Below are 14,014 nucleotides of genomic sequence, written 5' to 3' on the forward strand. Positions count from 1 at the left end.
GGAGCCGACAGGTTTGCTATTGCTCAGAAATAAATTTATTTTACTTAAATAATTAATTAATTATTAATTATTTTTATTTTTTTTAAGGGAAACTAAAGCTTGTATAAATTAAAATTATTTGAATGTAGTTTTGATAAATAAAATGGTTTAAATGTAATTTTTTTTGGGATGTTATTTATTTAAACATTATTTGGTGTGATAATTATGATGTTATAATATTTCAAATATTATAATGTTTAACTAAAAGTTTTAATAATTAATTTGTTGAATTAATGATGTTAAATAAAGGTTTATGGTTAAATATTTATAATGTTTTGTTTGTTTGTTTGGTTTTTTTTTTTAATATTAATAATGTTTTTTAGTGCTTGATTCGGTTAATTAGGTTTGAAAAAACTAATTAAATTAACTTATTAGTTATAATTATTTTATGGATAGGTGAACTATTAAGAGATAAAGGGGCCAGGGGTACCTAGGGGGCAGTAGAATCCCTCGTTAGTGTAGGAATCCAATTGTCACTAATTTTCCAACCGTCATCATGGTTGAGGTTATTGGGGTGTTTTCCTATTTCTATAGCTTCTCTAAATTTTCTATGGTGATAATGATCGATTTTGGCCAAAACACTGGAGTTTTCAATGCAAATGTGATGATTGGTATTACTAGAGTGCTTGGCCAAGGCTGAAGTTTTGAAGTAGTTATGTTTGATGTCAGCGGCATGTTCAAAATCGATCATTATCACCATAGAAAATTTAGAGAAGCTATAGAAATAGGAAAACACCCCAATAACCTTAATCGTGATGACGACTGGAAAATTAGTGACAATTCGATTCCTACACTAATGAGGGATTCTACTACCCCCTAGGTACCCCTGGTCCCTTTATCTCTTAATGGTTCACCTATCCATAAAATTGTTATAGCTAATAAGTTAATTTAATTAGTCTTTTCAAACCTAATTAACCGTATCAAGCACTAAAAAACATTATTTAAAAAAAATAAAAATAAAAAAATACAACAACATTATTAATATAATAAACATTATAAATATTTAACCAAAAACCTTTATTTAACATCATTAATTCAACAAATTAATTATTAAAACTTTTAGTTAAACATTATAATATTTGAAATATTATAACATCATAATTATCACACCAAATAATGTTTGAATAAATAACATCCAAAAAAAATATTAAATAAATAAATTTACATTTAAATAATTTTATTTATCAAAACTGCATTCAAATACTTTCAATTTATACAAGCTTTAGTTTCCTTTTAAAAAAATAAAAAATAAAAAATTAATTAGTTAATTAATTAAGTAAAATAAATTTATTTCTGAGCAATAGCAAACTTGTCGGCTCCATTCATTATCTTCCCTACCCTATCCTCCATTTACACATCTGATCTTGATGATGAACCACAGAGGTTGGCTCCGTTCATTATCTTCCCCACCTTATCCTCCATTTACACATCTGATCCTGATGATGAACCACAGAGGTTGGTTGAACCACAGAGGTTGGCTCCATTCATTATCTTCCCTACCCTATCCTCCATTTACACATCTGATCCTCATGATGAACCACAGAGGTTGGTTTGAAACGTAGATACAATAAAATCATGAATGCGAAAAATAACAAGCCTCAAATCTACAACTCTTTATTTATTTTTCAATGTGGTTCATGGACCTTGGAGATTGATGATCATTACACCTAAGAAATATTTGTATAATGTAGATACACCCAAAGGGATCACTTCTTGCTAGCTCAACCACAAAGCCTGACCCCGAGAGTGTCGAGAGAATTGAACCCATGACCTCTCAACGAAAAAGGTGCTTTAACGATATAGACTCGACCAATTAAGCTAACCCTCAGAGCCATTTCAATTGATAGTTTAAAAACAAGCAAACTTTATTTATAATTAACAAAATGGTAAAAGTATATTTATTAAAAAAAATTAATACTCACAATAGTTAGAAATATTTGATTTATTTACATTTTTCATGTAAAAGCCTTGATATATATATATATATATATATATATATATATATATATATATATATATATATATATATATATATAGATATATATAAAGTTGATATACAAAGATGATATAATATTATATTTTATTATGATTTTTTTAATAAAAACAAATTAAAGTGGAAATTAAGTTTTATATTTTAAAATTTTGGATTTTTAGTTATAAGTTATTCAATTGAGTAAATTTTCAATATCTTTTTTGGAGTATAGTTTTTTGGATTTAATTATTTTAGAAATATATTATTAATGATTATAATTATTAATTAATAGTTTAATTTTTATTGTGTTGTTGTTTGTTATTTTTTTAAAATAATAATATTATATATATATTTTGTATCTAGATGAAATGGTAAATACACTGGACTTGTTGGTACAAGGTCAATTTCTATACCTATCATTATAATCTCTAAATGAACTCGTATGCCCCCCACTCATGACCCACACGGTAAATTGAATTTTCAACCTCAAATTTGCACAACTCCTTCCTATCATGATGATCATCAATCAAACTACACTAGTCGAAACATAATTAAATTAATTAATTTAATATCATTTTTTTTAATAAATTTATTCTAGAGGTATATATGTTAATGTTAATGAATCTAATTGTGGTCAAAGGTGTTTTTTAACCTAGTATAGAAGAGATGTTATGTCTGGTCTTATTATGTAAATATTTTGACTTAGTCTAATTATATAAAAATAGAAATAAATAAAAAAATAAAAAAAAATATTTAAAATAAAATTGAGGTAAAATATGTCCCCAGTTCAATTGGTAATCCGAGATATGTGAAATCGTTGAAACTTGAGAGACCTAGGTTTTACCACCGTTGGTTTTTGGGGGTCAACAAAAAATAATTGAGGTAAAATAGTAAATTTACCACCGTTGGTTTTTGGGCTTAGGGTTTGACAACCAATGGTTTTGTCTCTCTCTCTATATATATATTCCATAGAAAAACGAAGGTTTTGTGTATATTATATATATATTCCATAGACAACGAAGACTTAGAGTTTGACAACCCATGGTTTTCTACATATATATATTCCATAGAAAAACGAAACATAATTTTATTCATCAATGAAGAAAGACAAAAAAACCGAAGGGCCAACATGAAAGTCATGGAAAAAACCATAATATATATATTCCATAGAAAAACGAAGGCTTAGAGTTTGACAACCCATGGTTTTCTACATATATATATTCCATAGAAAAACGAAACATAATTTTATTCATTAATGAAGAAAGACAAAAAAAACCGAAGGGCCAACATGAAAGCCATGGAAAAAATCAACACTACAAACTAATTTGATCCTAGGGGCTGCACATACGTGTGATTTACAAAAAAGGTTCTTATTGCTCAATTAAGGACCAACTCACATCAACTTTGGTGTGAAACAAGTCGGTGGAAAAGGCCTAAAGAAGCTTGGGAAGAACGTGTGTGTACATTAAAGGTTCTTATTGCTCAATTAAGGACCAACTCACATCAACTTCGGTGTGAAACAAGTCGGTGGAAAAGGCCTAAAGAAGCTTGGGAAGAATGGGTGTGTACATTTTGCACATCTGGGGCTGTGGAATCAGAAAAGCATTAAAGACTAAATTGCAAAGAGCGAAAAACAAAGAACTAATGGTCTAGTGGACCTTAAAATATCATTCATTTCATTTCATTTACAAAACATCATTACATGGTAGGGTTTAAACCCCCCCCACAAAAAATATCCAACAAAAAACCAAATAGATAAACTTCTGCAAAAAATACTATGTCAATGCACAGGTTGCGTTGATAGCCGCATCATTAAGCCCAAAAACAGGTGACAAGAAACAGAGCCGCAAAGCCCTGAGAAATACCGACGGAGACCCCAAAAGCTGCACCTGCACGTAGAGAAGGGCGATGGTAGGCAGAAACCTTGGGCGACAAGAAGCAATCCAGAAAGCCCAAAAATAACCCGATGGTGACCCTAAAACATAGGCAAATGCAACAAGAAGCAGGATTTAAACTACAATAACATGAAAGTTGGACGACACCAATCAAAACACACAATAAACAATGCATAGAGAGCACAAACAAAAGACAACAATGCCCGCCACGACAAATGAAGAAGACCCTGACCTTATGGATAAGGAAGCACAAACCAGAGGGTTGAGACAACTAGCGTTCTAGCCGCTCGACCTCTAACACCCTCAACTCCAATCTACTAATATTATTATATTTTGTACAGTGATGTGTGGTTTGACGGTAAGTCACATGGGCGAAGCCCGGGGAGACTGAAGTTCAAATCTCATTGAGTACAATGACCTGTTGTGGTGGCGGCTAGAGGGGCGGATTCCCCTTTCCCGTGAGTCTGCTCTTGCTAAAATCATAGGAACTTAGTATACCCGACTTGCAGGTGGTTGGTTATGCTCTTGGTGTTATAGTGGCAGCTATGAGATTTGATCCTGGGTCTCCCATAGATTAGGCCTGACAGTTACCGATTCACCATGTGGTTAAAAAAAAACAATTATTATATTTTAAATATTATAATTAATTATCAATTAAATTAAAATTCAATAATAATATATTATTCATACTTTTGGCTTGAGTGGGCAAAGAAATAATTGCCCTGGATTGCCCACTAAGATTCAATTCTATAAAAACTACACATAATTGATTAATAGCACAGAACCAATAAAGTTTAATAAAGGGTTAAAAGGAATTATTCAAAGTTGAAACTACACATAATTGATTAATAGCACAGAACCAATAAAGTTTAATAAAGGGTTAAAAGGAATTATTCAAAGTTGAAACTACACATAATTGATTAATAGCACACAACCAATAAAGTTTAATAAAGGGTTAAAAGGAATTATTCAAAGTTGAAACTACACATAATTGATTAATAGCACACAACCAATAAAGTTTAATAAAGGGTTGAAAGGAATTATTCAAAGTTGATAAAGACTAAACCGCTCACTAAAATTAAAATTAAAATTTAAACTCCTTTGGGCAAAGGACGTTCAATTCCAATTCCTTACAAACAGATTTGATCCCAAGTCAACCCTTTCAGGTTCCTGCTCGTGTAAGGACGCCAAATCAACCTCTACAACGTTGCAGGGACCAAAATGTACTTGAGCCCAGGTCAACCGGCAAGGTTTAATCAGTAATGTTCAACATCGTTGAACATAGTACTCATTTATATAAATTCGCCCGTTTAATTTATATTTTGGCGCTAAAAAAATATTAAGGCGGTTGATGCCCAAGGGAGGAGGAGACCACAGAGCAGAAGAGGAGCCGAGGGACGAACGAGGCGATGGACATGGAAAGTGCAAATAAATCGAATCCTCCCTCGAGTCTGAGTGTGGCCTTCTTCAGTAAAATGCTGGAAAGAATTGAAGAGTCTCCCAGGTCCAGTTCGAAGAAGAGAAACGCTCTGCAAAGATTGCTCGATGCAGCCCGTGCCGCCGGTGACTTGTATGGAGTAGTGCGACTATTAATTCCACAGGTATGGAAGAAACAATATAATTCTGCACGCACGTTTCTGCTCTTCTCCCCTGCAACATTTACATGCATATCCCGTTATTAAATATATGGAATTTCAGAGTAAAACCAAAGGCTAAATTTAGAAATTTCTGGATATGTAACCTTGCTTACATTTTCATTCCGTGGTCAAAATACGGACCCTGTATCTCTGGTTGTGCCCAATTGATCGATGCGGAACTACTCTAAAAAATAGAGGGGCAAATGATTTAACATCATTAGAATTGAATAAACATCAAGTAAAATCTATCCGCAAGAATAGACATGGAAGTCCTTAGTCAAAGCTAGTCTGAAAAAATAATCATATCTCAATTAAACAGGCAGGAATATCAGTGGGCAATTTGCTAAGTATTTTGTTCCTTTCCAGTGAAGATTTTTACTGAAAATTTTAGATGCTTCCTTCTACTATCAGTTCCGCCCAATCAACGCTGGGTGGAATGCTGACGGATTAAAACTTTGTTCATTGCATATACCCGGCCAGTGAGCGGCCATGGCGGCTTCCCCTGTTGGAGGATGAAATAAGCACGAATCCAGGCACGCCTGTAGGATCCGAATAACGTGTACAACGTTCACGGAAGCGAAACAAACACACGAGTGCGTGCGCACAGACACACAGGACGAAAATAAACAACATACTGGGTTTCCTATTTGGCTGGAACGAAATTTTCATATGCATGCGGTCGCGAAGGGCTCTCACTGTTACAATAAAGTTCAACAGGGTCAAGTCCTTTCTTACTGGATGCTCGTTGGTCTAAGCATCGGCTGGGCTTACAAAAGCCATTCTTGAATTCCGCCCAACAACAGGAATTCTTCTTGTTTTATTTGCCTGACTTGGTATTTGATAAGAGCCATGGGTTCTTCTTCCTGGTGTTTCTCTTGCAGTTCTAACCAGCTCTCACAGACTGGAAGTGCATCAGCTTCGTCTTCTACATGGGATTCTACCCAATATGGCGGTAACTTAGGTTGGAACCTCCTTCTTCTTTGTCCATTACGAGCTACAGGCCCATCTTCACCACATCACAGTTCTACCCAGCTGTCTTGGTTGGGATCGATGTTCCTTCATCTCTCTAGACCTCAGGCCTTCTCTTTGTTCTCTCTGGGAGCTACAAGCTCTCCTTTCTTTTTCCTCTCTTAACTTTACCTTGTGAACTACTATTATGGAGCTCTATGCTTTCTATTGCTGTTGGAAATACTTGGAGAGGGTTAATTAGTATTTCATTACTTTTGACATTTTTTCTCTTAGTTAATCTTGAAACTGAATTCACATCACATAATCAAGCATCTGCAATGTATGAACACAAAGATAAAAATGCAAATCAAATTTAAAGAAGAAATACTTGAAAACAACCTTTAATTTATTACACTTGCTTGTGAGGACACTAATCCTCTGTAAGCACCAACTTACAAAAATTGCAGGCTCCAACTTGTCAAGAAGATGAGGACACCAATCCTCAATAAGCACCAACTTACAATAATTGTAGGCTCCAACCTAAACTCAGCCTTCAATACACCAAAACTTGAACTTCAAATCAGGTCTAAAATTGGCCTTCAAGACACAGGGACTTGACCTTCAAACCGGGCCTGAACTAGACCTTCAAATAGTAGAGCTCAACCCTGAAACTCGACCTTCAAACAACAAAACTTGTTCCCCAAAACTCGGCCTTCATATAGCAGTATTTAACCCTAAAACTCGGCCTTCACAGGGACAAAACTCGTTCCCCAAATCAAAACTGCAAATCGGTCTTAAGACAGGCTTGAAACTCGACTCTTCTACATGGACAAAATTCAGCCCTCAAGACAGGCTTGAAGCTTGATCTTCTCCTCACTAGAACTCCACCTACTTGACCTCCAAAGACACTTGTACTCGACCCTCAAAAACATATCTCAAACAAACTAGAAACCCTTCCGAAGAACAATGCCAAAAACCCTTCAAAAGGTGTGCCGAAAACCTTCCACAAAAAGCTACTTCAACTTGCCTTCACTTCACTTCTTCTTGGATCATAAGGCAGGAACTTTAGACCTGCTCCTTTGCTCTCCTAAACACAAAACCGAATGCTTGAGTCAAGTGGTTTGAAATGCTCCTTCTCACACCTATTTATAGTGCGTTTGGATGCTAGGTTAGGGCTGACTTGCCCATTGGTTGGGCTGATTGGTGCAACTAGCAAAATGTATAGTGAATATTCAATAATTCATTTCTCCTCAATTGTGAGGAGTTAGAATGTGTACCATGTATCGCTGGAAAGGTCTTGGAATAAGTTTTCCAATCATATATCTTATGTTCCCATTTGAGCTAGGTAATTGGAGTCAAAATGCCTTCAAAAATAGAGTATCCAAATGGGGCTTGCTTGTACTTTGGTTGGGTCATCTTGACAAAATATTTCATATCTCCTCATTCCTTTGGAATTAGAGGGAGTGCCAATAATGTTGGAAATTTCACGGAATATGCTATTTGACTATGTAGTTTCCTCTTTCATTTGGACAACCTTTGACATCAATAACCATTATCAACAATCTCCCTCTTTGTTATTGATGACAATACTTTGATATTTGCTTCTTCTGATGATTGCTCCCCTTGTTTGAATTCTTTCTATACTTCTTGTCAACTGCTCCCTATGTCTGCATTATCTCCCCCCTTGACATCAATAGCAAAGGGTGCTCCCCTTGAGTTTGGGCTTCCTTTACTAAGATAAAGGAGAGATCACTCCCAACTTTTGCCCGAGATATTCAAAAGTTTCTTTGGGTGGAGGTTTGGCAAAGATGTCAACAATCTATTCTTTGGTGCCAATATAATCCGTCTTGACATTCTGCTTGACGACTTTGTTCTCTGAGGAAATGATAGTTGATTGGAATGTGCTTTGTTTTTGACTGCATGACATGATTTATTGAGATATTGATTGCATTAGTGTTGTCGTAGAAAATAACAATGGGATGGTCTTGTTCCACTTTGATGTCCTATAAAGTTTGTTTCATCCAGAGAACTTGGGTACAATAATCTGCTGCTGCTATGTATTTGGCTTCAGCTGTAGAAAGAGAAATTCATGATTGCTTTCTGCTTGACTAAGATATGAGGCAATTTCCCAACAAAAATGCACTCCCACTGGTGTTTTTTGTTGTTGTCAATGCTACCTACCTAGTCGGCATCTGTGTACGCTGTTAATGTGAAATTTGTACTCTTGGGATACCAATTCCCAAAATCTAGTAACCCCTTTAAGTATAGAAATATCCTTTTTATCGCTTGCATATGTGATTCCTTTGGCGCTGATTGAAATCTTGCAACCATTCCAACTGCCTGCATAATGTTTTGTCTTGAAGTTGTCAACTATAGTAGAATCCCAATCATAGATTTGTAATGTGTTGAATTGACTTCAGGAGATTCATCATCTTTGCTTAACTTGCATTCGATAATCATAGGGGCACTGAATGGTGCACATTCTTCCATTCCAAACTACTTGAGCATCTCCTTTAGTTGTTTGGTTTGGGAAATGAATATTCATTCGTTGGTTTGAGAAACATGTAGTCCAAGGAAGAAGGATAATTCTCCAATCATTAACATTTCAAATTCCTTTGACAGTTCCTGAGCAAATCAATGACTTATATTATCGTTATTGCTTCCAAAGTTGACATCATCCACGTACAAGTGTAATCAATACGTTGTCCTTTTCCATCTTGATATATAGATTATTGTGAGCGACCCCTCTTTTCAAACCTTGTTGTTGAAGATAGTGATCCAGCCTAGCATACCAAGCTCTTGGAGCTTGTTTTAACACATAAAGAGCTTTCTTCAATTTGCACACATGTCTTTATTTTCAGACAAGTCAAAACCTTATTTTTCTTCAATGTATACTTCCTCCTTTAAGTCTCCATTTAGAAAGGCTAATTTAACAACCATTTGATAAACTTTGAAGCCTTTTGAACACGCAAGTGCAAAGAACATTCTTATTGCTTCTAATCTGTCTATTGGAGCAAATGTTTCTTCGAAGGCAATTCCTTCGATTTGTGCATAGCCCTTACAAACAAGTCAATTACCCTGATTTCACAAGTCAACAATCATTTTCCCAGACTCACGATAAATGGTTAAGAGGTTTCCCCTATTAAACTACTCAACCAACACAAGACCTCTTTGAATCATGCCAAGGATCAAGCTTCGCTTGCAATGGCCGAGAGCATAACATGACTTGGAGGGGAGAGATTTGTTACTTTATTTGCAGAAACAAAAAATCTAATCTAAAACATAATGAGATATAATTTGTGAATAAAACGAAATCTAAGCTAAGAAATGAATGTTTTCCAGTGCTAGGTTTATTCCTTTATGTTAATTTTAACCAAATTTAGACACACCACGAAAATGAGACAAAATACACGCAAGACCCCCGCTGGTAAGGGGGAATGGGATGCCTAGGAGATTCTCCTAGCTGCCTCAAAATTACAATGGTTGGTATTATGCTAGGTATCCCTTATGACTAAAGGGGAATGTTGGTTTTGACCTTCTTTTGCAAAGATGATGGTCATGGGTTTCTCCCAGGTGCTTTGGAAGGTCCAAATTGGTGAAAATCCTGCAGCTCTCACCATTGTATGCTCACGAACCTGCAAAAACTATTGAACAAAAATGGTGAAAGATGCCCCAAAACATTTTGGGAACACCTGCAATTGTTAGGATAAAAAGTACCAAAAACTTTGTTAAGTTATGGTATGTTCTATGCTTATAACAGTTTACTTCTCTTTCTTATTATATTCCATAGATTAGCAATCAAATGTACATAAAGTAAAGTGCAGATAGAATATTAAATGATCGACAGAAAACAAGCCAAGACAAGAGACACAAGATGTGGCGGCTAGCCAGGGACAAACCCTACAATGTGTGGGGAAACCCTTTGATCAAATCTTCTTTTATCTTCAATAATTCAGTAGAGAGAAATAATACAATACTACAATAAATCTGATTTATATCAGCAGTAACAAACCCTAGATCAGCAGCATCAACATTAGCGGCTTCATCATCAAACTAGGGCAGACGATATCTCACAAACCGACCGTCGGATCGGCTTGATTCCACCACCAAAAGTTGCGACTTTCAGAGGAGGTTCAGATGAACCTACAACGCAGTTCAGATGAGGAGATCTTGTAGTCCACGCAGGTCAAACTTTACTTCTGTAGTTGCAGTGTCAGTTTCGGCAGCTTCCGGCTTCAAACTAGGGTAGTTGATATCTTGCAAACCGTTTGTCGGATTGACTTGATTCCACCACCAAAAGTTGCGGCTTTTAGAGGAGATTTAGATGAACCTACAACGCAGTTCAGATGAGGAGATCTTCTAGTCCACGCAGGTCAAACTTTACTTCTGCAGTTGCAGTTTCAGTTTCGGCAGCTTCCGGCTTCAAACTAGGGCAGTCGATATCTTGCAAACCGTTCGTCGGATTGACTTGATTCCACCACCAAAAGTTGCGGCTTTCAGAGAAGGTTCAGATGAACCTATAATGCAGTTCAGATGAGGAGATCTTCTAGTCTACGCAGGTCAATCTTTACTTCTGCAGTTGCAGCTTCAGTTTCAGCAGCTTCCGGCTTCACATGTGTGAGGGAGAGACCCTTTTCTGCGCAGTAGAGAAGAGACTCTTTTCTGCGCAGTAGAGAGAGAGAGATGTGATGAGATGAGTGAGTCCAAATGAGGAAAAGTCCTCCTGTATTTATACACAACGTTTGAATAGATGCGACTGTTGGGCTTCTGAGCCTACATGAGTTGTAGGTCGGCTTCATAATAATTCCATAATCAAAATAAATTCATATCTCCATGAATACTTATCGGAATCGGATGATCTTTATATCAATCCTACACCTCTCGATGAGAGGAATCTAATAAAAATATTATCAACCATGAATAAGATGACCCACATGAAGTTTTTTCCTAGTTGCCAATTTTAACACTCCCTCTCAACTAGAGAGAACTTCATCTGCAATCTGTCTATTGGTCGTTACTATTCATCCATCAAATGCACTGCCCTGTACAGCTTGACCCTTGCCCTGCTCTGCGCTATTCTGCCTATTCTGCTTTGTCTTGTTCTGCCCTGTATTGATCTGTACAACTCTGCTCTGATATGCGCTGCTCTGCTTTGTTCTGTTCAGCTTTGCTTTTGTCCGAATTATGAAGAAGAAGAAATGATCAAGGATGTATCATAATGACTCAAAGTCAGTCTCAGAGTATGTACTACTGGTCCCAGACCAGTCTTAACCAACCCGAAGTCAGCGTCATAGTGAGTACAACTCCACTGGTCCCAGACCAGTCTCAACCGACCTAAAGTCAGCTTCATAGTAAGTACCACTCCTACCACTAGTCCCAGACTAGTATCGTAGTCTCAGAGAGTGTACCACTGGTCCCAGACCAGTCTCAACCGACCCGAAGTCAGCGTCATAGTATGTACCACTCTCACTGGTCCCAGACCAGTACTGCACTGACACGAAGTCAGTCTCAGAGTATGTACCACTGCTCCCAGATCAATGGAGGTCATCCTAGCATAGGGAGTATGGTAGATACAACGATGCGTCCATCGGTACTACTATGGTCCCTAACTTCATTTCCCTGCTCATTGATCAGATAAGAGGTACTTCCCATGAGTCCCAGACTGCATGGGTAAGATGCGTCGACAGGAGAACTAATCAATCCTGTCCTCACAGGAGAACACATCAATCTAGGCCGTCATGGAGAACACATCAATCTAAGCCTCACAGGAGAACACATCAATCCTGCTACAATCGCCATGGAGAACACATCAATCCAGGCCTCACAGGAGAACACATTAATCCCGCTACAATCGCCATGGGGAACACATCAATCCAGGCCTCACAGGAGAACTAATCATCTTACTACACAGGAGAGCGAATCATCCTGTTCCACAAGAGAGCGAATCATCTTGTCCCACAAGAGAGCGAATCATCTTGTTCCAGTGCACACCACCAAGGGAGGGTGAGTCACCCTATGGTCGTATGTTGCTCCAGTAAGAACCGCAAGCCCTCAAAGCTCCTAGAGCTCAATGTATGCAACATGCAGGACCCTTGTACAAGGGTTTCTTGACGACTCCAAGTTGTTTGGGAAAATCACAGATTAGATCTTTCCTCGGGGCTTTAACAAGGTGTATCGACCTGTACATCATCTTAATGCGATGGAGCCTCCTTGCTCATCGACTTACCATATCCCAGATGATGTCTATCTGTTGGAGAAATCAAAGAATACGGGATTCCTCAATAATCGAATCCCACCTCTGGTTGTTACAGAGAATCACAGTGGTATCCAATGTAAATCCAAACAGCTCACTGAAGAGCTTTCGCAACCAGACTGCCTCACAAGAGGCCATGCTAGCAGCAATATATTTTGCTTCGGCGGTGCTCAAAGCCACTGACTTTTGCTTCCTGCTCATCCAGGATATCGAAGCAGATCCCAGGGTGAAACAACACCCAGAAGTGCTCTTACAGTCCACCACACTGCTTGCCCAATCAGCATCAGTATATCCAAGTAGTCTCACATCTCCGGTAGTGTATCTTAACCCATTAGTAATTGTGTCACGAAGATATCTCAGAAGATTCTTGGCATCAATCCAGTGAGGCTCAACCAAATATGAGCTCACAATGCTAAATGCAAAACATATGTGCGGACGGCGGTTCACCAAGAACATCAGTGCGAATGAGTTTATGAAACTCTGAGGCATTTCCCAAATCTGGTCCGACATCACTACCATATAACTTCTAAAAGTTAAGATCCTCGAGGTAGTCACAGGCTTGCAGTACCGAATCTTTCCAATATCTTTACCACATATTTTCCTCGAGATCGGAAAATTTCCCTTGGCTTCTGCCACACTTCAAGTCCTTGGTCCTTCATTTCAAATTCAGAAGCCAACTCCCTCTTACATTTGTGAATGAGAGGGTATGCACCTGTTAGAAAGAGGTCATCCACATACAACACTAGTATGAGAGGCTTGTCATCTTCAACCTTAAAGTAAAGGTTAGGATCGGCTTCACTCCTAGTGAATCCCAGCTTCATCAAGTAACTATCGACTCCTAGTGAATCCTCTCATACCATGCTTGGGGTGCTTGCTTCAGCCCATAGAGAGCCTTATTCAACCTGCATACATGAGATTTTTGATCATAAATCTCAAATCCTTCGGGTTGCTCCACGTAGACCTCTTCTTTGATCGAACCGTGCAAGAACGCGGTCTTGACATCCATCTGATGTAGGTTCCATCCTTGTGAAGCCACAAGGGCTATGATCGAGCAGATGGTCGTATATCTGGCAATAGGTGCAAATATCACATCATAGTCTATACCTTACTTCTGGGAGAAACCACGAGCAACAAAACGAGCCTTATACTTTTCCGTACTTTCATCTGCTGCATGCTTTATCTTGTAAAGCCATTTAGAAGTGACAATTGTCTTGTCCTAGGGTCAGGGAACTACTTCCCAGACATCATTCTCCATAATAGACTCATATTC

The 14,014-nt window shown here is 37.5% G+C and overlaps 1 protein-coding gene across 1 annotated transcript in view; it reads left to right on the top strand.

Annotated features, from left to right (window-relative positions):
* The first annotated feature begins 5,076 nt into the window (after positions 1-5,076).
* Positions 5,077-14,014, top strand: part of LOC149162617 (DNA ligase 4-like) — a 38,409-nt gene continuing 29,471 nt past the window's right edge. Inside the window, exon 1 of the mRNA XM_089435240.1 lies at positions 5,077-5,507. Coding sequence (XP_089291366.1) covers positions 5,316-5,507 — 192 coding nt within the window. The 5' untranslated portion in view covers positions 5,077-5,315. The remainder of the gene's footprint in view (positions 5,508-14,014) is intronic.

The sequence above is a fragment of the Pinus tabuliformis genome, chromosome 5_2, assembly GCF_031772625.1.
Source record: "Pinus tabuliformis cultivar Carrire ecotype Pingquan chromosome 5_2, CPIR1, whole genome shotgun sequence".
NCBI lineage: Eukaryota > Viridiplantae > Streptophyta > Pinopsida > Pinales > Pinaceae > Pinus > Pinus tabuliformis.